This window comes from Dipodomys spectabilis, unplaced genomic scaffold (genome assembly GCF_019054845.1).
Source record: "Dipodomys spectabilis isolate Male_0828 unplaced genomic scaffold, ASM1905484v1 ptg000461l, whole genome shotgun sequence".
In the NCBI taxonomy this organism is placed as follows: domain Eukaryota; kingdom Metazoa; phylum Chordata; class Mammalia; order Rodentia; family Heteromyidae; genus Dipodomys; species Dipodomys spectabilis.
In genome coordinates, this window is record NW_024871138.1 from 210536 (window position 1) to 235199 (window position 24664).

The following is a 24664-nucleotide window of genomic DNA, read 5'->3' on the forward strand; positions in this document are numbered from 1 at the left end:
GCCTGAGGCCCTGGGTTCAATTCCTTAGCACCACATAAGCAGAAAAAGCCAGAAGTGGTGCTGTGGCTCAAGTGGTAGAGCACTAGCCTTGACCTGAAGAGCTGAGGGACAGTGCTCAGGCCCAGAGTTCAGGCCCCACGACCAGACCACAAAAAAAAAAAAAGAAATGTGATCACTACTTTACTGTAATTGTAACCCCTCTGTACATCATCTTGACAATAAAAATTTTAAAAATAAAAATCAGCTGGGTACCTGTGGCTCATGCCTAACAAGCCGAGCTAGCTGTGAGTCAAGTGGTAGAGCACTAGCCTTGAGAAAAAAAACCTTAGAAACAGTGCCCAGGCCCTGAGTTCAAGCCCCAAGACTGGCACAAAAGAAAAAGAATTAACTTTGAAGCCTGCCACACGTCCTATGATTTGGACAAAGAAGAGGATGGCGACATGAACTGTACATGCTAAGAAGAGGAGACTGGTGTACTAACATCTCTCCTGTGGGCCCCTTCACCAGCCTCAGGCTGTGTACGGCCACAGGAGGCGTGGTGGGCGTGGAATGTGGGTGCTGGAGACACTCTGTCATTGTAGGGAGATAGGAAGTAGGTGCCAGCTTGCGCTCAGTGTGAGATGTTAAAATAAGAAAATCATCCAAACCTGGGGCTGAGTCAGGAAGAATTAAACTGTGCCTTACAAACTCATGCTCTATTTTTACTCTGAGAAATGTTCTTTACCAAATTTGAAGGTGAGAACAAAATCCTTCCCACTGAATAAAATATCAGTAAATACTAGACAAGCTCTATGCCCCTGACTACACGAGGCTGCTGGGTGTGTGATCTGGACCTAAAATTGGCTTCTTGCTCAGTTTACTTGTTGAACACCAAATCTAGTTTTCCAAACTGTAAATGTAAGTATTTGGCAGTGTTTGTTTACAGAGGAGACAGGACTGATCTGTGGTAAGTTGTATTCTTTATATAATGTGATGAATTGTCTTATGTCAGGGTCCCTGAATCCTTCACATGGTCAGTCTTGTGACTGTACTGGTAACTGCCAAGGACTTCCTCCTGCCCAGCAAATCCCACCCTCTCCCCTCCTGCAACCCCAGTGACCTGTGGTCTATCTTCTGTCACTATAGGTGAGTTTGCATATATATTTTATTTTTTTTTGTCAGTCATGGGGCCTGAACTCTGGGCCTGGGCGCTGTCCCTCAGCTCTTCAGCTCAAGGCTAGCACTCTACCACTTGAGCCACAGCGCCACTTCCGGCTTTTTTCTTTTTGCTTATGTGGTGCTGAGGAATCGAACCCAGGGCCACAGGCATGCAAGGCAAGCGCTCTACCACTGAGCCACCTTCCTAGCCCATATATACTTCGAGTGAGAGTCTTGCTACTTAGCCCAGGCTGGCCTTAACCTTTTTTTTTTTTTTTTTGGTCTGTTGTGGGGCTGGAACTCGGGGCCTAAACAGGGTCTCTACTTTGAGCCAGTACCACCTATGGTTTTGAGTAGTTAATTGGAGAGGAGTCTCTCCAGGACTTCCCTGCCCGGGATGGCTTTGAACCGTGATCCTCCGATCGCGGCCTCCAGAGTAGCTGACAGGCGTGAGCCGCCCGCGGACGGAGGCCGAACTGGTTTGCTCACATTTTTACTTATTTAGTCGAATGTAAGCCTCTGTAGCCAGGCTCGAAATCCTCACAGGCTGAGATGCGAGGATCCTGGTTCGAAGCCAGACTGGATCAGCACGCAAGGACGGCGCAAGGAGGCGGCGGCGGGAGGGGCTGACGCCCAGCGTGGCCAGAAGCGTCCGGCCGTCCTGCGCCGCCGCCCGGCTCCCCGGGGCCGGCCCTGCAAGCCAGGCGGGCGAGGGGCGCGAGGCGAGGCCGCCCGCCGCCCCAGGCTGGCCCCGGCCCCGCGGGCTCCTCCTCACCGAGACTCGGCCTGGGGGACGCGGGTGCGGGGAGCTTCCTGCACGCCCAGCTGCAGCCGGCCGGTCCGCGCCGAGCCCGGCGCGGGGCCTCGGCGTCCCGGCACACGCGCCGAACCCGGGGCGCGGACGTGCCCGGCGCGGGGCCTCGGCGTCCCGGCACACGCGCCGAGCCCGGGGCGCGGACGTGCCCGGCGCGGGGCCTCGGGGTCCGGCACACGCGCCGAGCCCGGGGCGCGGACGTGCCCGGCGCGGGGCCTCGGGGTCCGGCACACGCGCCGAGCCCGGGGCGCGGACGTGCCCGGCGCGGGGCCTCGGGGTCCGGCACACGCGCCGAGCCCGGGGCGCGGACGTGCCCGGCGCGAGGCCTCGGCGTCCCCGCAGACGCTCCGCTCCGGCCGCGGCGCGCGACGCCGGCGCCGGCTGTTATAGCAGCCCGAGGGGGCGTGGCCTGCGGCGGCGCGGCGCGGTGACGTCAGACGCGGCGAAGGGCCGGCCCGCGCCTGCGACCCTCGCTCGGTCCCTCAGCGCCGGAGCTCCGGTGTCGCCCTCGCCCGCTGGCCCGGCTCCCGCCGCTCGCTCCCCCGGCCTTCGCCCGCCCCGGGCCGCGCCGCTGCCATGGGCCCGCGCCCGCCGCGCCGCCGGGCCGGGGGCCGCTGAAGCGTGGCGCAAAGATGGGCGAGGGCGGAGCAGGGCCCGAGCGCCAGCCCGAGCAGCCCGGGCGCCCCGCGCGCGCCCGCCCGCGCCGCCGCGGGGATGCCCGCGCCCGCCGCCGCGCCCTGAGCGCCTTTGTCTGCCGCCCGCGCCGCCCGCCGTCCCCCTAGCTCGGCCGGCGCCGGAGCATGGAGCCGGGCCCGCCGGACTCCCCGTCGGGCCGCGGCGAGCCGGCGCCCGGGGCCCAGCCTGCGGCCGCAGACCTCGAGACGCCCGCCGCGCCGCGCCGCCGGCCGGGGGAGCCCGCGGAGCCCGCCGCGCCGCCCGCCTGGCCGGAGGACCCGGTTGGGCTGCTGCGCTGGCCCGGGGAGCCCGACCCTGCCGCGCCGCGCCGCCGGCCGGGGGAGCGGGACGCGCCGTGCGGCGGGCCCGCGGCCGGGCCGCGCTCCGGGGCCCCGGGCGCGCCGTGCGGGAGCGCCCGCCCGCCCTCGCCGCCGGGCCGCGGGCCGGCCGCGGGCCCGGAGGACGGCGCTCGCCTGCGCGCGGTGTTCGACGCCCTGGACCGAGATGGGGACGGCTTCGTCCGCATGGAGGACTTCATCCAGTTCGCCACCGTCTACGGGGCGGAGCAGGTGACGGCGGGCGGCGGGCGGGCGCCCCTCCGCCGGGGCCGGGCGCGTCCTTCCCGCGGGCCGCGCCCGCCGCAGGCCGGAGGCGCCGGGCCTGAGCACTGCCCCCGGCGGTGCCGGCCTGGCATGGGTGGTGCCGGATCCCGCTTGCGGAGGTCCCGGTTCGCACCTGCGACCGGCAGCGGGGCTGCGGGGGCCTGGCCCCGGGCTCACAGCTCAGGCGGAGGTGACGGCGGCCTGTGTGTGGGTCTGGGCGTCACCGACAGCACACACGTTGCAAGGTGCACTGTCAGATAATTTATTTAAAATAAATAAAAGCCAGTTACTTAGCAGCAGGGAATCCCTGACGTGCTGATCTGCTCATTTTCATTTGCTATTCATTTTTCACACATACACACATTTGTTAAGTGGGTGTTCAAGTACATGGGCATGTTTGAGGCAAGAGGACTTTAAGAATTAAGCTGGGGGAAATGCCTGTGGTTCCCAGTACTGAGGAGGCCCAGGCAGGCGAACTGCAAGTTTCTATTTTGGCAAAATAGAAAAAAGAAAGAAGAGAATGAGGTAAAACGACATACTGCTAGTTATAATGTCAGGACTTCAAGAACTCTCACAGGACCCATGTACCTTTTTTTTTTTTTTTTGCTATGTATTCTTTTTTTTGGTTACATAGTTTCCCAAATTTAATAGTATTGTGGGATAGTGATGCTCAGTTAAAGTCACAAACACATTCTAACTTTCCTGGAGCAAATTGTCTATCATGGTCTATAACATTTATGAATTCTATGAGCTTTGCAATAGTTATTTTTTCCACATTGGGTGATGTGTACATTTCTTTTGTTTTGCATAGCATCAGCTGTTCCCTCTTTCCCACTTGTTCCCTCCCTTCCATCACTGCCGTTGAGTTGCTTAGGTCATTTTGGTCAATGTCCAGTGCAGCCGATGGGTCCCGCTGTTGTATGTTTTCCCTGATTCCCTCTAGTTCGGTGTCGTCTTCCCGGTTTCCCTCCGGTGTGCACATATATACCATACATGTGATCAGCAGCATGGGGTTATTTAGTAGTGATTCGACCAGATGAGTAGAAGTCCTTTGTTTCTTAAGTCCTGTTAATTTTGTCACATCACCTAGTATTTTGGATTTAACATCTACTTATCAGGGAGACCATGTACCGTTTGTCTCTTTGCTCTTGGCTTACCTCACTCAACATTTCTTCTAGCTCCATCCATTTCCCTGCAATGCCATTATTTTGCCATTTCTAATGGCTGCGTAATATTCCACTGTGTATAGATACCACAATTTTTGGATCCATTCGTCTGTGGTGGGACATCTAGGTTGTTTCCATATCTTGGCTATTGTGAACAGTGCTGCAGTAAACAGACCCATGTACTGAGTGTTTAACACCTTGAGCAGTTGGGTTCTAAGCACTGAAGGCTCCCTGGAATTTATGTCCAAGAGGATGTACAGGTGCTTGCAGCTCCCTAGACTACAGATTCAGGTTTTTTGTTTTATCAGTTGGGGGCTTGAACAGGGTCTGGGTGCTGTCCCGAGCTCTTTCACTCAAGGCTAGCCCTCTATCACTTGGAGCCCCAGCACACAGGTGTTTAGTTTTTTTTAGGAACCTCCCTGCCTCCTGGAGCTTAAACTCTGGGCCTGTATGGTATCCCTGAGCTTCTTTTGCTCAAGGGTAGCACTCTACCACTTGGAGCCATGGCACCACTTCCAGCTTTTTTCTGAGTAGTTTATTGGAGATAAGAAGTCTCATGGGGGCTGGGAAGGTGGCTCAGTGGTAGAGCGCTTGCCTTGCATGCCTGAGGCCCTGGGTTCGATTCCTCAGTACCACATAAGCAAAAAGAAAAAAGCCAGAAGTGGCTCCATGGCTCAAGTGGTAGAGCGCTAGCCTTGAGCTGAAGAGCTGAGGGACAGCACCCAGGCCCAGAGTTCAGGCCCCACAACCGGACCCCAAAAAAACCCAAACAAAAAAACAAGTCTCATGGATATTTCTTGCCCAGGCTGGCTTCAAACCATAATCCTCAGATCTCAGCCTCCAGGGTAGCCCCTGGCACCTAGCCAGTCTGGCTTTTTATTGGTTAATTGGAGGTAAAAGTCTATTGGATTTTTCTGTACAGGCTGGTTTTGAACCAAGATTCTCAGATCTCAGCCTCTGGAGTCGCTAGGATTATAGGCATTAGCCACTGGTGCTTGACTTGAGGGTCCTTGGTGGTCCTTTACTATATGTTTTCAAACTTAGAAGTGTCTCCTTACCCTTGTCGGACCTGTCAGGCCAGTACTGCATTTGTTTTTCTTTATCATCACCTGATTCTGCTCATTATACTTTCATTGATCATTGCCCCTGTTCTATCTGTAACTAGGCTTACAGGATTAATCTCCATTTACAGTTAAGGAGTTGGAAACTCAGAAAGGTCAAATAGCTTTCCAAATGCCCTACATATCTAAAACAGAAATCTAGGTGCTTGGCTCTTCATCTATAGAAGACTGTAGGTGTTGTTGCTCAGAATATATCTGCCAGGTTTCAACTTAAAAATTCTTTTCATTTAGCCGGCATCATGCCTCACACCTGTTACCTTAGCTACTCAGGAGTCTGAGATCTGGGGATTGCAGTTCGAAGCCAGCCTGGGCAGAAAACTCCATGAGACTCTTATCTCCAATAAACTACTCAGAAAAAGCCGGAAGTGAGCTAGGAATGTGGCCTACTGGTAGAGTGCTTGCCTAGCACACATGAAGCCCTGATTTCCATTCCTCAGTACCACATAAGCAGAAAAAGCCAGAAGTGGTGCTGTGGCTCAAGTGGTGGAGTACTAGCCTTGAGCAAAAGAAGCTCTGGGACAGCGCCCAGTTCCTGAGTTCAAACTCCAAGACTGGCGCAAAACAAAAAACAAACTATTAATTTGAGAAACATCTTTTGTCATAATCTCCAGTTGATTATGGTGGGAAAAACTTTTGGACTGCTATTTGGGCTAAGTGTTCTTGTAATTACAAAGTAGAAATGGGTTAGACTTCTTTGCTCTGACAGCTGCTGGTAGAATTGGGGAGAGGCCTAGATGACTCAGGACTAGAGGGGGCTGGAGATGGAGAGTGGAGGGTAATCTCCTGGGTCATGGTTCTTGCCTGTCCTTAGGAAAAAGCAGTGTTACGTAGCTGGCTTGGACTAGCTTTCTGGGACTGTGGAGGAGAGCTTTTGATTTCTTTGAGCTGTCTTAGTTACTATTTTGGAGTAGGTAATTTAAGGGATAATGAAAGGTTGGTTGTTAAGTCTGTGTAAGCTTTGGTAGTCTTTATTATGACTCAGGCTTGTTGTTTTCCAGTTCCGTGTCAGAATACATTTTGGAGAAGCAAAGGCAATAAATATTTGCTAATAGTGGAGTATTGAGAGGTAAACATTTTGGAACTTTGCCAGTGCTTGAACTTAGGGCCTAATACGCTCAGCTTTCTTGCTCAAGGCTGGTGCTCCACTACTTGAGTCGCATCTTCAGTTGGCTTTTTGCTGGTTAATTAGAGATGGAGTTCTGAAAACTTTTCTGCTTGGGTTGGCTTTAAATCTCAATTCTCCAGATCTCAGCCTACATAGTAACTAGGATTATAGACCTGACACACCAGCACCAAAAACATTTTGTGCTGGTTCTGGGACTTGAACTCAGGGTCTAGATGGTGTCCCTGAGCTTTTTTGCTCATGCTTAGCACTTTTATCACTTGGAGGAGGAGTCTCAAGGACTTTCCTGCCTGGGCTGGCTTTGAACCCATGATCCTCAGATCTCAGCCTCTTGAGTAGCTAGGATTACAAGTGTGAGTTTCCAGTGCCCAGTTTATTTATCTTCTTATTATTTTGCCAGTCCTGGAGCTTGAACTCAGGGCCTGGGCACCACTGTTCCTGAGCTGCTTTGGCTCAAGGCTAGCATTCTACCACTTGAGCCACTGACGGCCTTTTCTGTGTATGTGGTGCTGAGGAATGGAACCCAGGGCTTCATGCATGCTAGGCAAGCACTCTACCACCGAGCCACCTTCCCAGCCTTCTCTTTTTTTAATTAATTAATTTTATTTATTTATTTTGAAGCACGGTCTTAACTGTGTAGCTAGGCTTAAGTATTACTCACATATTCCAGTCTTACAGTCTCGTCTCACCCGTCCAGGTGGTAGGATTGTAGGCATATCCAGTCAAACCTGGGGCCTCTGTAAAGCAGATTTTTGACATTATATCATTTCATCTGTAAATGGTCTCGCGTATATCCTTAACAGCGGGGGAGACTATAGGATTTTCTTCTTTCCAGCTTGAGATTTCAACATCCTGATTACATTACAGATCAGTCATATTACTGTTATGGTGATAGGAACTAGATTATCTTCACTTTTGTCAGATTTTTAACTTTAATTTTTAAAATCTTTATTTTTATGCAGTACTAGGGCTTGAAGTTAGAAGTTAGGGCCTGGGCTCTGTCCCTGAACTTTTTCAGCTCAAGGTTTGTGCTGTACTACTTGAACATAGCTTCACTTCCAGAATTTTAGTGGTTAATTGGAAATAAAAATCTTTCTGCCAATTTTGAGCTTTTGTGCTCCAGCTAGTGTTCTACCAGTTAAGCCACAGCTCCATTCCAGCTTTTTGGTGGTTAATTTGAGGAAAAAGTCTCAAGGACTTTCATGGCTTCCAATCTCGATCCTTGGCTCTCAACCTCTTGAGTAGCTAGGATTATAGGAGTAAGCCATTCTGCTCAGCTGATCTTTGTGTGATTTTAAAAGGTAGCTTGCTAGTATCTTTTATGTTACCTGTTTATGAAGGTAGCATTTTAAATTATTTAAGTGGATTATCTGAATTTTTAATAGGAGCAGCTCCCATTTATAATACAGAGGGCCATTGTGTCCTTTCTTTCACAGTGCCAGCATCGTGATGGTGTGTGGTTCTCATTACCTCATGAGTGGCAGATCAGGGGTAGTATCATGTATGCCATTGTAATGGTCACAGGAAAGGAAGAACCAGCCAGACTGAAGATTTCTGGTCTTACATGTATATATGTGTATGTGTGTGTGCCAGTACTGGGGCTTGAACTCAGAGCTTTGAGTTCTCCCTTAGGTTTTTTTACTCAAGGCTGGCACTCTATCATTTGAGCCACAACTCCATTAATTGACTACTTAGAGTCTCTTGTCTTTGTCTTCCCAAGCTGACTTTGAACCTTGATTGTTAGATCTCAGCCTTTTGGAGTAAGTAGGATTACAGTGAGTCACCAGTGCCTGGGTGGTTCTCGAAACAAATTTGTAATTAGCTATGCCCAGACAGTAGGCATGGGCTTGGGGCAGGGTGGTAGTGGTGGTCAAGTATCTCTAATAACTTTCGGAAGATTGAGGCTCTGCAGTCACCACAGACCTATCACCACAAAGATAGAGGTTGGAAATTAATTGAGTTTTGAGAAGGATTGGTCTCCTTTTCATTTGCTTTTGAAAACACTCAGTTATAATGATAAAGCAAGCCTGTGTGTGTGTGTGTGTGTGTGTGTGTGTGTGTGTGTCTGTGTGTGTGTGTGTGTGTGTGTGTGTGTGTGTGTTTTGTTTCAGTCATGTAAGCACTTACTTCCTAACAGCTACTGATGTAGTGCTTTGAGTGCCCTCAGTCACGGCCCCAGTAGGCATGGCCAATGCTCTATAGCACTAAAGTCTGCCATGGAAGGGAATACAGATATTTACAAGGATCTTCTGCTTTTAATTACTGCACTTCTACTGTGAGTTGGCAGTTCCTAGGGATATCTTTAGTTGCTTCAGGGTCATGTGTGTGTCTTGGGATTTGAACTCAGCCTGGGTGCTGTCCCTGAGCTTTTTTGCTCAGGGCTGGTGCTCTACTACTTGAGTCACAGCTCTGCTTACAGCTTTTTGGTGGTTAATTGGAGATAAGCATCTCACAGACTTTCCTGCCTGGGCTGGCTTTGAACTGGGATCCTCAGAGCTCAGCCTTCTAAGAAGCTAGGATTATAGGCGTGAGCCACTAGCCCCTGGTGCTTGCTCAGAATTTTATTTTTTGGTTGTGGGGGTTGAACTAAGGGCCTGGGCACTGTCCCTGAGCTCTTTTGCTCAAGGCTAGTACTCTGCCACTTTAAGTCACAGCTCTCCTTTTCGTGTTCTATTGGTTAATTGGAGATAATAGTCAAGCCCCAGCTGGCTTGGAACCACGATCCTCAGATCTCAGCCTCCTGAGTAGCTAGGATTACAGGCGTGAGCCACGGGTACCTGTCTTGATCAGAATTTTTAATGTCAGCTTAGCATTTTGATATTCCAGGCAGTGTCCTAGCGGGGAGGATAGAATGAGCAGGACTATCTATTTCTTGTTTTTAAGACAGTGAACAGGTATTTCAGTATTGTAGACTGCTAAAAATACTAGGAAGGAAAGAAGAGCCCGTTGTGAGGTTGGGTAATGGAACTTGGCTTGCTTTGGAGAGTTCCCTTTAGGGAAGCCCTTTTTTTCTTTTTGAAGGTGATGTCTGAACAGCGGTAGCTAAGTAGCATTAATAAGGTAAAGGGTGAGAAGGGAAGAATCTCTGGAGGGGCAGCCCACCCTTGAGAGGCTGTATGGCTAGAGGTCTCCATGGAGGACCTAGGACAGTGACCCTAGAGGAGGCACAGCTCCACCAGGGCTGAGTCTATTCCCAAAGCAATTGGAATACATCAGAGTTTTAAGTAGAGAAGGCAGTAATAAGATGTAGGGTTTGAAAAGAAGATTCAGTTTGGAGAAGACTAGAGGGAATAGAGCAGACAGTAGTAGCAGCAGCAATAGCATTATTTATTTTTTTTTATTTTATTTTTTGGGGGGGAACTTGTTAGGAATTGTAAGCATGGCCAAGGCTGCTGGATGGGAGAGAGTGAGCAGCAACCCGGAGAGGATGCTCAGGTACAGCGCCTGGTCCTGGAGTTCAAGACCTAGGACTGGCACACACGTACATCACCACCACCACCAACAACAAAAACCTAACATTATCTTCAATTTTTCTAAAGACAGGCATGCTACAGAAACATCTGTCACAGTCATGTGATTGTATCATTGGTAAATTACCTATTACATGACCTTGTAAGTTCATAGATAAAGAAATTGGAAAGTGCTTACAGTGTTTCTGGACAGTAAGTCTGTGTTTTTTTTTCTTTTTATGAAAGATTCTCTGCAAATAGCTATAAAAGCTCTGGGACAGACTACTTTCTACAAAAAGTAGAAAGCAGAGGGAGAAGCCAGTTTGCTGCCTTGAGCTCCGATTTACCACCCAGCACCAGTGGTCTCAAGCCTAGGTGTCACCTTTCTGTTCCCTTTGTCCCTCCCGTAGTAAGTGGTATTGTGATGGGTGTTGCCCTAGGCCCTGCCAGCTGGTACCTCCATTTCCAAAGGGATTTTCTTTTGGCAGAAAGAGAAGAGATCCAACTACTTGGCTGCCAGGCTGTCTGCTGTTGTCTCCTCTATTTAAGGGTGCATCTTTCTTTCCTAGAAGAATTCAGGAGAGGCACAGTCTTTGATGGGTAGGAAGCTCACTTCTTTTTTTTTTTTTTTGTTTGATTGTGGGCTTGAACTCTGGACCTGGGCGCTATCCCTCAGCTCTTCAGCTCAAGGCAAGTGCTCTACTACTTGAGCCACAGTGCCATTTCAGGTTTTCTGGTGGTTAATTGGAGTTAAGAATCTCACGGGCTCTCTTTGCCCCATCTACTGCGAGAATGAAGACTATTTTCGGGCTGGGAAGGTGGCTCAGTGGTAGAGCGCTTGCCTTGCATGCTCAAGGCCCTGGGTTCGATTCCTCAGCACCACATAAGAAAAAAGAAAAAAGCCGGAAGTGGCGCTGTGGCTCAAGTGGTAGAGTGCTAGCCTTGAGCTGAAGAGCTGAGGGACAGCACCCAGGCCGAGTTCAGACCCCACGACCAGACCCCGAAAAAAAAAAAAAGACTATTCTCAGCAATCAGACTGTTGACATCGCAGCAAATGTCGAAGTCACTCTGCAGGGACGCATGGTGATTGGGAAGGGTCCCCGAGGAACCCTGCCGTGGGATCTCACCCACCTCAACGTAGAACTCAGCCTCCTTGAAAGAAAAAGAAGAGGCTCCAGGTTGATAAAGGAACTGGCCGTGTGCACACTATCAGCAGTCACGTACAGAACATGATCAAGGGTGTTACTCTCGGCTTTCGTTACAAGATGAGGTCTGTGTATGCTCACTTCCCCATCAACATTGTTATTCAGGAGAATGCGTCTCCAGTTGAAATCCAGAACTTGTTGGGTGAGAAGCGCATCCGAAGCGTTGGGATGAGGACGGGTGTTGGTTGTCCAGTCTCTCAAGCCCGGAAAGATGAATCCATCCTTGAAGGACATGGCAGAGCTTGTCTCAAGCTCAGCTGCTTAATTCACCAAGCAGCAACAATTAAAACAGGATATCAGAAAATTTTTGGATGGTATCTATGTTTCTGAAAAAGGAACAGTTCAACAGGCTGATGAGTAAGATCTAAGTTAACGCATCTTCGGAGACTCCTAGATCCTGACCAGTTTCAGATACTTCCATGATGCAATCAATAAAAGAATTCGATTGGGGAAAAAAAAAAAGTCTTATGGACCTGCCTCCTGTGCTGGCTTTGAACTGTGATCCTCAGATCTCAGCCTCGTGAGTAGCTAGGATGACAGCTTAGCCAGCCGCCAGCACCTGGAAGAGGCAGATTCTTTGATGTGTAGGAAGCTCACTTCTGAGGCTGCTGTTTTAGGACTAGAGTAAAGGGTTTCACTGTCAAGTCTGGTTGTATAGTTGGCACTGTTGGGCTCGGCATCTCGAATGCATTTGATGTGCTTTTTCATTCTCCAAAACCAAAAGATCAGCCCTGGGCCCACTGTCTTTCAGGGGTGTGTGTGATCAGCCCTGGGCCCACTGTCTTTCAGGGGTGTGTGTGTGTGTGCACTTGTGCACACTTGTGCACATGTGCTGATACTGGAACTTAAACTCAGGGCCTGGACACTGTCTCTCAGCTTTTTTGCTCAAGGCTGGCACTTTGCCAGTTGAGCCACAGCTACACTGCTGGCTTTTTTTGGTGGTTAATTGGAGATAAGAGTCTTATGGTCTTTCCTTCCAGGTCTTTGGCCTTAAACCTTAATCCTCAGTCTCAGCCTCCTGAATAGCTAGGATTAAAGGCCTATGCCACTGGCGCTTGGCTGGAACTAGAAATTTAATCAAGGCCATTGGCTCCTTTGTGCAACAAAGTCTTCCCAGGCCTGGGCTTCTGCGTAGCCTTTTAAGCCAGCAGTTGCCAAGCCTAGAGGCCTTCAACCACCTGTAGGCTTGTTAAGAGAAGTGCTGTGTGTAACCTTTAAGTTTCTGTTTCAGTAGTGCCAATCAGAACTTCTCACCTGAGTCCTGTGAGGACATCATCGACTTGACTTTAGGAGCCTGGTGTACTGTGGACCATTATGAGGAAACTCTGGTGGTGGTGGGATCAGGCGAGAGAGCAAAATCCAGCTGTAAGACTGAACTTGGCTCTGAAATAAACTTTTATTCTTCCTCAAATGGAAGTGCTTCAACATGGAATGGAGTTGGACGCACCTCTTTTATGAGTCTCAGTGACCAGGGGGCTTGTTTGGGGGCAGCTCTGAAAAGACCAGGAAGATAGTTGGCAGGAGAGGCTGTGTTGATTCCAGACCTGTTGGACTCAACGCCTCTTGTTCTTCACCTGGGGCTGCTGCTCTGGGTGACCTGGCCTGCAGACTAAGAGAGTGACTGGGATTTTTAAGCTAGGAATTGAGGTCTTCGTTGCTGATCTGTAAGCAAGTGTGGTGAACAAATATGTCAGCTCTAGGAATAGCATTTGTAGAGCATTGTACTCCAGTCGAGGTTTCTGGGCTGGGTTCTGCCGCAGTGTATCTCTGTCCCGACTCCTTGTAAAGCATCTTTAGCACCGAGTTAGCAGCATTATGAGTGGCGGCACACACTTTGACTTTGAGACCTCTTATTCTGGTGAAGGTTGTGATTATTTCATAGGAGTTGAAAATTGACCACAGGAAGACAGTGGGCAACCATGCGACTCAGATGTCTGTGTATTTTTTTGTGGGCTACTCCAGTGGGAAGAAGCAAACAAAGAGTCAGCGAGAGATGACTGCTTTTCTGTGTTGGTGACAGTGTTTCCCCAAGGCAGAGATGTAATCTATAGAAGCTATTAGGTGTCTGTTTGGGTTTCAGGGAAAGCTTGTGGCCTGTGTGAGTAGGAGCTCAGCTTCCACCTGCTGCTCCATCGGGTGGCCTCTAAACAAAGGAGAATGGTGATGGTCTTTTCTTCTTGGTGTCACTCCCCTGAGATTCAGAAGTCACCTCTGCAAGTGTTTGTTTTCTTCCTCTACCCATATATTTCTTATCCCTTGTATTTTCTTCATTTGTTTATAAAAGCCTTTCCTCTGCCTCTCCCACCCAGTACTGGGGTTTGAGCTAAGGACCTTGAACTTTTGCTTAGCTTGGTTGCACATTTGAGTCTTCTACTTGAGCCACACCTGTAGCTCAGCTTTTTGCTAATTTTTTTTCTTTTGTGGTTGGGTGTATGGCTTGAACTCAGGGCCTGGGTGATGTCCCTGAACTGTTTCACTCAAGGATAGTGCTCTACCACTTTGAGGCCACAGCTCTACTTCTGGTTTTCTGGTGGCTGATTGGAGGTAAGAGTCTTATGGATTTTTATGCCCAGGCTGGCTTTGATTCATAATCCTCATATCTCAGCCTCCTGAGTAGCTAGGATTAAAGGTGTGAGACACCAGCGCCAACCTTGGTGCCTTAATTTTTTTTTTTTTGTCCGTTGTCAGGCTTGAACTCAGGGCCTAAGCACTGACCTTGAGCTCTTTTGTTCAAGGCTAGCACTCTGCCACTTTGAACCACAGCCCCACTTCTGGTTTTTGAGTGATTAATTGGAGATAAGAGTCTCTCGGGGAGGGGGGGGCTGGGAAGGTGGCTCAGTGGTAGAGTGCTTGCCTTGCATGCATGTAGCCCTGGGTTCCATTCCTCAGCACCACATAAGCAAAAAGAAAAAAGCCAGAAGTGGCGCTGTGGCTCAAGTGGTAGAGCACTAGCCTTGAGCTGAAGAGCTGAGGGACAGCGCCCAGGCCCAGAGTTCAGGCCCCACGACCAGACCCCCCCCCTAAAAAAAAGAATCTCTCAGGGACTTTTCTTCCCTCAGCTGACTTTTCTGCCTGGTCTGACTTCAAACTGCAGTCCTCAGATCGCAGCCTCTTAAGTGGCTAGAATTACAGGTGTGAGCCCCCGGCAGTACCTTAATTTCTAAGCCACCTTTAAGGAGCCAGGGTTGTGATGCTTACTGAGGAAGGTCAGGTATGTTTTGCTAGTGGGAGAATCAAGCCGTATAAAGCTTGAATCAATCTTTTCTCTTTTATTTTTCTTTTTGCCAGTCCTGGGGCTTGAGCTCAGGGCCTGGGCAATGTCCCTGAGCTTCTTTTGCTCAAGGGTACTACTCTACCACTGAGACACAGCACTACTTCTGGCTTTTTCTGTGTATGTAGTACTGAGGAATCAAACCCAGGCCTTCATGCATGCTAGGCAAGCACTCTACCATACCACTAAGCCACCTTCTCAGTCAAGAACCTTTTCTATTGAACCTTTTCTATAAAACAACAAGAAACTTGGAAAATAAATGCACATTTAAAAAATAACACAGGAAAGCCGGGTGCCGGTGGCTCATGCCTGTAATCCTAGCTACTCAGGAGGCTGAGATCTGAGGATCACAGTTCAAAGCCAGCCCGAGAGCAAAGTCCGAGAAACTCTTCTCTCCAATAAACCACCAGAAAACTGGAAGTGTTGTAGCTCAAGTGGTAGAGCACTAGCCTTGAGCTGAAGAGCTCAGGGACAGCGCCCAAGCCCAGAGTTCAAGCCCCACGACTGACAAAAAAAAGAAAAGCTGAGCATGAGGCCCTGAGTTCAAGTCTCAGTACAGACAGATAAAGGATAAAATAAAAATCCCATCTGGGCTGGGAAGGTGGCTCAGTGGTAGAGCACTTGCCTTGCATGCTCAAGGCCCTGGGTTCGATTCCTCAGCACCACATAAGCAAAAAGAAAAAAGCCGGAAGTGGCGCTGTGGCTCAAGTGGTAGAGCGCTAGCCTTGAGCTGAAGAGCTGAGGGACAGTGCCCAGGCCCAGAGTTCAGGCCCCACGACCGGACCCAAAAAAAATAAATAAATAAAAATCCCATCTAATGTTATGAATTTTTTTCAAGTCCTAGCTTTCAGTTTAAGATGAAACAAGAGTTGTGCAAAGTATACTAGTACCTTCTTGTAATATTAGCTTAGTTCTAGACCAGCCTGGATCAGTATAGTAAGACCAAGTCTCAAAAAGCAAAACAACCCAAACTAAAACCACAACAAATGCTAAAACTCACATATTAAAAAAACTAATAGCCACTAAAATCATGTTGTACAAGTTGGTATACTGGTGTTGATATGTTGACAACATATTATCTTAAACTACATTAAAACTAAGTACAACAAGGCACCAGTATCTCATGCCTGTAATCCTAGCTACTCAGGAGGCTGAGATCTGAGGATTGTGGTTCAAAGCCAGCCCATGTAGGAAAGACTTTTTTATCTCCAATTAACCACCAGATAATGAGAAGTCGCGCTGTGGTTCAAAGTGGTAGAGTGCTAGCTTTGAGCAAAAAAGCACAGGACAGTGCCCAGGCCCTGAGTTCAAACCCCAGGACCAACAAAAATCAAAACAAAAACTAACTATACTCTGCTGCCTTTCTGCTGAGCTGCTGGCACAAAGGATGTAGCAGTAAGCCACCAGAGATCCTCACGGAGGCTCTGTCCAGAAGAGGGCAAGTAAAACCTGACCCCTTTGCCAACAAGATGAGGGAGGGTTTGTGGCTTTAGCTAAGTATCACTATCCCACAGTATTGTGAAATTTATGTAATCACTTAATCTCAATGAACAAATTTTTTTTTTTTTTGCCAGTCATGGGGCCTGAACTCTGGGCCTGGGCGCTGTCCCTCAGCTCTTCAGCTCAAGGCTAGCGCTCTACCACTTGAGCCACAGCACCACTTCTGGCTTTTTCTGCTTATGTGGTGCTGAGGAATTGAACCCAGGGCACGCAAGGCAAGCGCTCTACCACTGAGCCACCTTCCCAGCCCGTCAATGAACAAATTTTTTAAAAGAAGATGAGAGGAGACACACGGGTATGAGGTTAGCATGGCTCAGGGCACTGAGATGGTATTTCTAGAAGCTCAGCTCCTGCTCCCTGTGGCTCAAAGTCCTTAGACTCAACGGCAGCTTCTTGCTGGGGCAGGTTCCTCTTCACTCTCTAGGCAAGAACGTTTGGCTGGAGTTTCTTTTTCTTTTTAAATTTAATTTTACTGTAAAGATGCTGTACAGAGGGGTTACAGTTACATGAGTAAGGCAATGAGCACATTTGTTGAGTGTTGTTACCCCTCCTTTGTTTTTCTCCTACTATCCCTTTCCTCCCTCCACTCCTCCCCCTGGCTAGAGTTTCTACGGCTGCCTCTCCCTCCTTGCTCAGAAGAATCAACATTTTTTTTAAAGTTTGCACTATGTGAGCCATCTGCTGCCCTTAGGTGAAAAGCATCAATGCACTATGTTGAAAATGAACTTTGCGTGAGAATGGGAGGGAAAACTGGGAGCGTGAGTGACACTCCCTGACTTAATGTAACTTACCCTGTACCTCGCCTTCATAAAAACAATAAGAAATCAAAAGATTAAAAAAGCCCTTGCAGGGCTGGGAAGGTGGCTCAGTGGTAGAGTGCTTGCCTTGCATGCATGAGGTCCTCAGCATCAGCAGGAAGTGGTGCTGTGGCTCAAGTGGTAGAGCTAGCCTTGAGCTGAATTGCTGATGGACAGTGCCCAGGCCCTGAGTTAAGGCCCCACAACCCACCAAAAAAAAAAAAAAAAAAAGCACCCATGTAGTGTGTGTTTTTCCCCTTGGGAAGACTTTGGTAACATGTTTTTATTGTACATTACAGGTAAAGGACTTAACCCAGTATTTGGATCCAAGTGGGCTTGGTGTGATCACTTTCGAGGACTTCCACCAAGGGATCATGGCCATCACAAACGGAGGTCAGCGCCCTGTGCGTCTCTCCCTGTGTTCCTACCTCTCCCTCCTGCGGCCGCCCTGTGCGTCTCTCCCTGTGTTCCTACCTCTCCCTCCTGCTGCTGCCCCATAGACTCCCACCCTCCTTCAGGCCCTGTCAAGTGTGTTTTTGTTGTTGTTTTTGTGCCATTCTGGAGGGCCCTGAGATCTTTTAATTAACTAATTAATTATTCCACTCAAAGGTAATACTCAACCAATTGAGCCACAGCCCCATTTCTACTTTTTTTTTGTCTTTTTTGTGGTCATGGGGCCTGAACTCTGGGCCTGGGTGCTGTCCCTCCGCTCTTCACCTCAAGACTTGCTCTCTACCCCTTGAGCCACAGAGTCATTTCTGATTTTCTGGTAGTTAGTTGCAGATAAGAGTCTCAGGCTTTCCTGCCTAGGCTGGCTTTGAACTGTGATCCTCAGATCTCAGCCTCCTGAGTAGCTAGGATTACAGGCGTGAGCCGCTGGCACCCGGCCCAGTTCCTGTTTTTATAAAGTGTTGTAGCTTCATCTATATACTGCACATTTAGTGAGGTCAGACTAAGTCTCAAATCTGAGGGGAGAACTGACAGCTCGCGGCCTCCAGCCTCCGCTTGGGTGAAGGACTTCTGTGGGCCTCCAGCCTCCGCCTGGGTGAAGGACTGCTCTGGGCCTCCAGCCTCCGCCTGGGTGAAGGGCTGCTGTGGGCCTCCAGCCTCCGCCTGGGTGAAGGACTGCACTGGGCCTCCAGCCTCCACCTGGGTGAAGGACTGCTCTGGGCCTCCAGCCTCCAGTCTCCGCCTGGGTGAAGGGCTGCTGTGGGCCTCCAGCCTCCGCCTGGGTGAAGGACTGCTCTGGGCCACCAGCCTCCAGCCTCCACCTGGGTGAAGGACTGCTCTGGGCCTCCAGCCTCCGCCTGGGTGAAGGACTGCTGTGGGCCTCCCTGTGGCACCTAGCTCACTGACATATTTCCCCCTCCCCAATTAGTAAAGGTACTTTACTTTCCTCTTGTTTGAGGTTGATTTAATCTAACTTTTGCGTGTGTGTGTGTGTGTGTGTGTGTGTGTGCAAGCACTGGAGCTTGACCTCAAAGCCTGAGCGTTGTCCCTGAACTTGTTTGCCCAAGACTATCGCTCTACAACTTGAGCCACATCTCCACTTGTAGCCTTTTGGTGGTTAATTAGAGATAAGAGTCACACAGACACCGTGTACTGGGCGGCTCACACCTGTAACCCTAGCTACTCGGGAGGCTGAGATCTGAGAATCATGGTTCGAAGCCAGCCCGGACAGGAAAGTCCATGAGACTCTTACCTGCAATTAACCACTAGAAAACCGGAACTAGAGTGGTAGCTCAAAGTGGTAGAGCACTAATCTTGAGTGAAAGAGCTGGAACAGCGCCAGGCCCTGAGTTCAAGCCCCACAATCAACGCTCCCTACCACCCCCCCCCCCCAAAAAAAAAAAATTCTGCTCATTCTGGCTTTGAACCATGATCCTCAGATCTCAGCCTCCTGAGTTGCTAGGATTAGACATAAACCACTGGTACCTGACTTGCATTCTTTGTGGTTAGTATTTTCACTCTTATTTAATTAAGACTAAAACATTCTCAGGGCTGGGAAGGTGGCTCAGTGGTAGAGCGCTTGCCTTGCATGCCTGAGGCCCTGGGTTCGATTCCTCAGCACCACATAAGCAAAAAGAAAAAAGCCGGAAGTGGTGCTGTGGCTCAAGTGGTAGAGCGCTAGCCTTGAGCTGAAGAGCTGGGGGACAGCGCCCAGGCCCAGAGTTCAGCCCCACGACTGGACCCCGAAAAAAAAGAAGAAAAGAAAAAAGGATAAAACATTCTCAGCAAGTCCCAGAGTTAGTTTGGATCCAGTTTTAGTGGTTTTTTTTTTTTTTTTTTTTGTCCTGGGGCTTGAACTCAGGGCCTGTTCCTGAGCATCTTTTGCTCAAGGCTAGCACAGCACATCTAGCTTTTTCTGTGTATGTGGTACTGAGGAATCAAACCCAGGGCTTCATGCATTCCAGGAAAGCACTCTACCACTGAGCCACCTTCCCAGCCCCCCTGCTGGGATTCAGAGAGTGGGACTGTGCTTCTTTAGCAGCAAGAGCATCTCAGGTCTGTGTCTCTGCCTGATACCATGTTGAGGGGTGCAAGAGCATCATAGGAGACACCCCCTCCTTCCGTTGAGCAGACCTGTGTGCTTGAAGGATGGTCTGCTGGTGGACCAAAGAAAGGGAGGGGCCATGGGCATGGGGACTGAGAGGGGTCCAGCCTGGGCAGCGGGCGGTCTGCCCTCCTGCAGGACCCCTGGGGAGCAGGTCTGTGATGATGGGAACTAGTGGAGGTGGCTCCAGCTGAGACTTGTGGGGACTGTCAGTAGGGGTCCTGTTGGGCTCGACTGTGCAAGCTCTGGGGAGAGACCAAGAAGAGCCAATCCCTGCCCCTGGGGGCTGGCCTTCTAGTGGGGGACAGACTACAGACAGTGAGATAGGAGTTGGGGGAGGGCGGAGAAGCGGTAGTGTTGTGTGTGTGTGGTCAGAAGATCGATGTGTGGGTAGCCAAGACACAGTCGATCTAATGGCACCGTGAGAGGATTTGGCCTATGGGAGCACAGGTCTGTGAATCGAGCCCAGCAGAGTGCTCTTGGGATGACTGTGTGATGGGGGGGACCCAACCCCAGTGCTAGCCTGCCAGGACCCAACCTCAGTGCTAGCCTTCAGCAGGACCGTGGCTCCAGTGCTAGCCTTCACCAGGACCGTGGCTCCAGTGCTAGCCTTCATTCACCAGGACCGTGGCTCCAGTGCTAGCCTTCACCAGGACCGTGGCTCCAGTGCTAGCCTTCAGCAGGACCATGGCTCCAGTGCTAGCCTTCATTCACCAGGACCGTGGCTCCAGTGCTAGCCTGCCAGGACTATGGCTCCAGTGCTAGCCTTCAGCAGGACCATGGCTCCAGTGCTAGCCTTCATTCACCAGGACCGTGGCTCCAGTGCTAGCCTTCAGCAGGACCATGGCTCCAGTGCTAGCCTTCATTCAGCAGGACCGTGGCTCCAGTGCTAGCCTTCACCAGGACCGTGGCTCCAGTGCTAGCCTTCATTCACCAGGACCGTGGCTCCAGTGCTAGCCTTCATTCACCAGGACCGTGGCTCCAGTGCTAGCCTTCATTCAGCAGGACCGTGGCTCCAGTGCTAGCCTTCATTCACCAGGACTATGGCTCCAGTGCTAGCCTGCCAGGACCATGGCTCCAGTGCTAGCCTTCATTCACCAGGACCGTGGCTCCAGTGCTAGCCTTCATTCAGCAGGACCATGGCTCCAGTGCTAGCCTTCATTCACCAGGACCGTGGCTCCAGTGCTAGCCTTCAGCAGGACCATGGCTCCAGTGCTAGCCTTCATTCACCAGGACCATGGCTCCAGTGCTAGCCTTCATTCACCAGGACCGTGGCTCCAGTGCTAGCCTTCATTCACCAGGACCGTGGCTCCAGTGCTAGCCTTCATTCACCAGGACCGTGGCTCCAGTGCTAGCCTTCACCAGGACCGTGGCTCCAGTGCTAGCCTTCAGCAGGACCATGGCTCCAGTGCTAGCCTTCATTCACCAGGACCGTGGCTCCAGTGCTAGCCTTCACCAGGACCGTGGCTCCAGTGCTAGCCTTCATTCACCAGGACCGTGGCTCCAGTGCTAGCCTTCACCAGGACCATGGCTCCAGTGCTAGCCTTCAGCAGGACCATGGCTCCAGTGCTAGCCTTCATTCACCAGGACCGTGGCTCCAGTGCTAGCCTTCATTCACCAGGACCGTGGCTCCAGTGCTAGCCTTCATTCACCAGGACCGTGGCTCCAGTGCTAGCCTTCACCAGGACCGTGACATAGCCTGTATATTCTTTCGAATAAAGTGACAATGGACCTGCTGTGGATATTGGATATTCTCCTGCTGTTGCTGAGGGCAGTGACTTTACTTTTCTGTTTTTAGAAACGATTTTTTTTTTTTTGCCAGTCCTGCAGCTTGAACTCAGGGCCTTGGCACTGTCCCTGAGCTTCTTTAGCTCAAGGCTAACACTCTACCATTTGAGCCACAGCACCACTTCTAGCTTTTTCTGTGTATGTGGTACTGAGGAATCGAACCCAGGGCTTCATGCATGCTAGGCAAGCACTCTACCAGTGAGCCACCTTCCCAGCCTACTTTTCTGGTTTTACATTTCATTAGGAAGGAAGAGTGAAAAGTAGGATGAAAGAAAGATGATTTTGAAATTATTTCACAGCACTTAGAAGAAAGCAAAAGAAACCTTTTTTCTTTCTTTCTTTCTTTCTTTTTTTCAGTTCTGGGGCTTGAACTCAGGGCCTGGACTCTGTCCCTGAGTTTTTTCTGCTTGAGGCTAGAACTCTACCATTTGAGCTACAGTGCCACTGAGCATTTTTCTGTGTATGTGGTACTGTGGAATGGAACCCAGGGCCTCATGCATGCCAGGCAAGCGCTCTACCACTGAGCCACCTTCCCGGCCCCAGCTTTTTTTTTTTTTGTGCCAGTCTTGTGGCTTGAACTCAGGGGCTGGGCACTTGCTGCCCATGAGTTTTTTTGTCAAGGCTAACATTCTAACTTTAGCCTCAGCTCCACTTTCAGCTTTTTGGTGGTTAATTGGACATAAGAGTTTCAAGGGTGCTGAGGGTGATTTTGGGCTGCAAGCATCAGTTCTCAGGCTCCTGAGTGGCTAGGGTTATAGGTGTGAGCCACTGGCGCCCGGCCTGAGCTACATTTGCACTGGGTTTTCTTTTAGGTCTTACCTGCAGTGTGCCATTGTAACTGCAAGCAGCCTGTCTTCCGTGTCAGACTTCGTTGGCATTAGGGAGTGGCATAGTAAGAAGCATGAAGTCTTGACCCAGTTTGCAGAAAAGTGCAAAGAGAATTTTTTCTGTCATAGTCATAGGTCCTATTTCAGGAATAGGATGAAGCAGAGCTGTTCCAAATAGGCCATGGCTGTAGCTCACAGAGCTGAGGTACTCCTGAACTCCGAAAGGACAAGATAAATGCACAAAAAATTCCATTTAGTGGAAAATTGTTATAGTTCTTACAGAGAAGACTGATAAAAGATTCATGCTTAGCTCCTGTCAGGAATGTGAACATACCAGGTACGTTCATGTCTTCTCTCTGAGTGCCACATGAAGCAGAGCTGTTCGATTGTTACCTACTTTCACAGTCTGAGTAGACATCCACATGTCAATATGCTTGACTGCGTTTTAAAAGTTTCAGATTGTTTGTTTTAGAAACACAAACCTGTTAACATCTGACAGTGGAAAAACTGGTAGGACAATCTAGCCCTCTAAAAAACTGGGGCTCAGTTGACCACCCTGGGAAGAGTCTGCTTTGGGTCCAGAATCCAGTCCAAAAGATGTCTGTCCATGGTAGTGCCTAGTCTGCGTTAGGAGAAGCACTCCTGCCCAGGCTCCTACGGCAGGACAGCAGCTTATGTGGAGGTGGAGTGTGGTGGCAGCCCTTCCTGATAGGCTGCACTTGAGATCCTTCACTCCAGGCCACTGTTCACATGACTCAAATGCTCTGCCACATTCCGAACACCACAGTTAGCTGTGCAAGAAACCCATGATCCTTAAAGCCACAGAGGAGAGCTATGTTGAATTATGACATGCATACATTTTTGAATTTGTGCAGCTATCAAATCATTCAGTTTAAGTTGAAAGAAGTCTAGACATCAGTCTAGGTATCTTGGTGCCCTGGGTACCCTGTGAATGCATTTCCTTGGATGTTCATTCTCACTTCCCAATGTCTTCTCTCCAGTTACCCAGGTCTGGTGGAGAAGACCTTTGGAACCTGCTGTGACAAGACAGTATTCTCCCCATGAGGTCCAGATTACACTAGGAATCTTCTCTGGCCTCTGGTGGCCCAGCTGAAGGAAGCCAGTGATGACATTTCCAAAGTGGTTTTCCCGGGAGTTGTCTAGGGAAGGTCTCTATTTGACTTAGTCTTCAAAAGTTGCTATTCTGCAGTTTCTTGTCAAGTTAAACACTTATCATACAACTTAGTTGTTTCATTCTTATTTACCCAAGAGAAATAAAAAGATGTCCACATAAATAGTTATACACAATTGTTCATAACAGTTTTATTCAAAACAGCATACTATAGTCAACCTACACTTTCATAAGCAGGCAAATAAACTGGGATATGCATAAAGTGCAGTATCACTCAAAAATGAACTAATGACCATCCAATAGCATGTATTAGCCTCTAGAGATGTGGAGCCATACACAAGAATATGTAGAAACACAGTTATTACAAATTTGAAGCCAGGCACCCGTGGCTCACGCCTGTAATCCTAGTTACTCAGGAGATTGTGATCCAAGGATCCTGGTTGGAAACTGCAGAAAAGTCCCTGTGAGACTCCTGTCTCCAATGAACTACTCAAAAGCCGGAAGTGGAACTGTGCCTCAAGTGGTAGAGCACTAGCTTTGAGCACGAAGAGGCTCAGAGACAGTGCCCAGGCCCTGAGTTCAAGCACCAGGGGAAAAAACAAAAGTGTCTCAGATTTGTCTGCCTATCCTGGCTACTACTTGTGCTTTTTTTTTGGCCAATCCTGGGATTGAACTCAGGGCTTGGGCACTGTCCCTGAATTTCTTTTGCTCAAGGCTAGCACTCTGTCCTTGAGCCACAGAACCACTTACCAGCTTTTTCTGTGTATGTGGTACTGAGGAATCGAACCCACGGCTTCATGCATGCTAGGGAAGCACTCTACCACTGAGCCATATTTATCAGCCCCTACTTGGGCTTTTTAAATTAAGTGGCTCACATTAGATTGGTTACATTTAAGATATTCAATAAATAACAAATTCTGTAAGTACTGTGTATTTCAAGTAAGTGCATGAATAAGGGGCTGCTGGGAACACAGCGTCACTTAGGTGTCACTGATGCCCCGCCCTTGGTGTGTGCTGATGGCCCAGCATTATAGAGGCTGTGGAGATCGATGCTGTTCCCACCGAGGGAGATGACAGATGTTCCAGGCTTGGAGTGTTTGAGAAGTGACAGCATTATCACCCAGTCAGAATTTAGTCTGTCCATGTGAAGAGATGTTACCTTCAAGTTCAGTCTTTTTTTTTTTTTTTTTTGTCTGTCGTGGGGCCTGAACTCTGGGCCTGGACACTGTCCCTCAGCTCTTTAGTGAAAGGCTAACGCTCTACCACTTGAGCCACAGCGCCACTTCCAGCTTTTTCTGCTTATGTGGTGATGAGGAATCAAACCTAGGGCCTTATGCATGCAAGGCAAGCGCTCTACCACTAAGCCACCTTCCTAAGCCCCCCTCCCCTTTGTTTAAAGAAAAAATATAGTAAAAAGATGTTTGGAGATATAGGTCAGCAATAGAATGTCTGCCTAATAAGTTTGAGACCCTGAGTTCAAACCCCCCCAGTACAGCAAAAGGG

General features: G+C 49.6%; 1 protein-coding gene and 1 pseudogene across 5 annotated transcripts in view; both read left to right on the forward strand.

Annotated features, from left to right (window-relative positions):
* The first annotated feature begins 3047 nt into the window (after window positions 1-3047).
* Window positions 3048-24664, forward strand: part of Rab11fip3 (RAB11 family interacting protein 3) — a 59632-nt gene continuing 38015 nt past the window's right edge. For 2 of the 5 annotated variants that reach the window (XM_042668636.1, XM_042668637.1), the window contains exons 1-2: window positions 3072-3195; window positions 17160-17253. In XM_042668636.1, the coding sequence (XP_042524570.1) occupies window positions 3151-3195; window positions 17160-17253 (139 nt within the window). In that variant the 5' untranslated portion in view covers window positions 3072-3150. Of the gene's footprint in view, window positions 3196-17159; window positions 17254-24664 lie in introns of all 5 variants that reach the window. The other 3 variants (XM_042668638.1, XM_042668639.1, XM_042668632.1) reach the window with 3 other exon arrangements.
* On the forward strand, window positions 10035-11687 carry LOC122098147 (annotated as a pseudogene).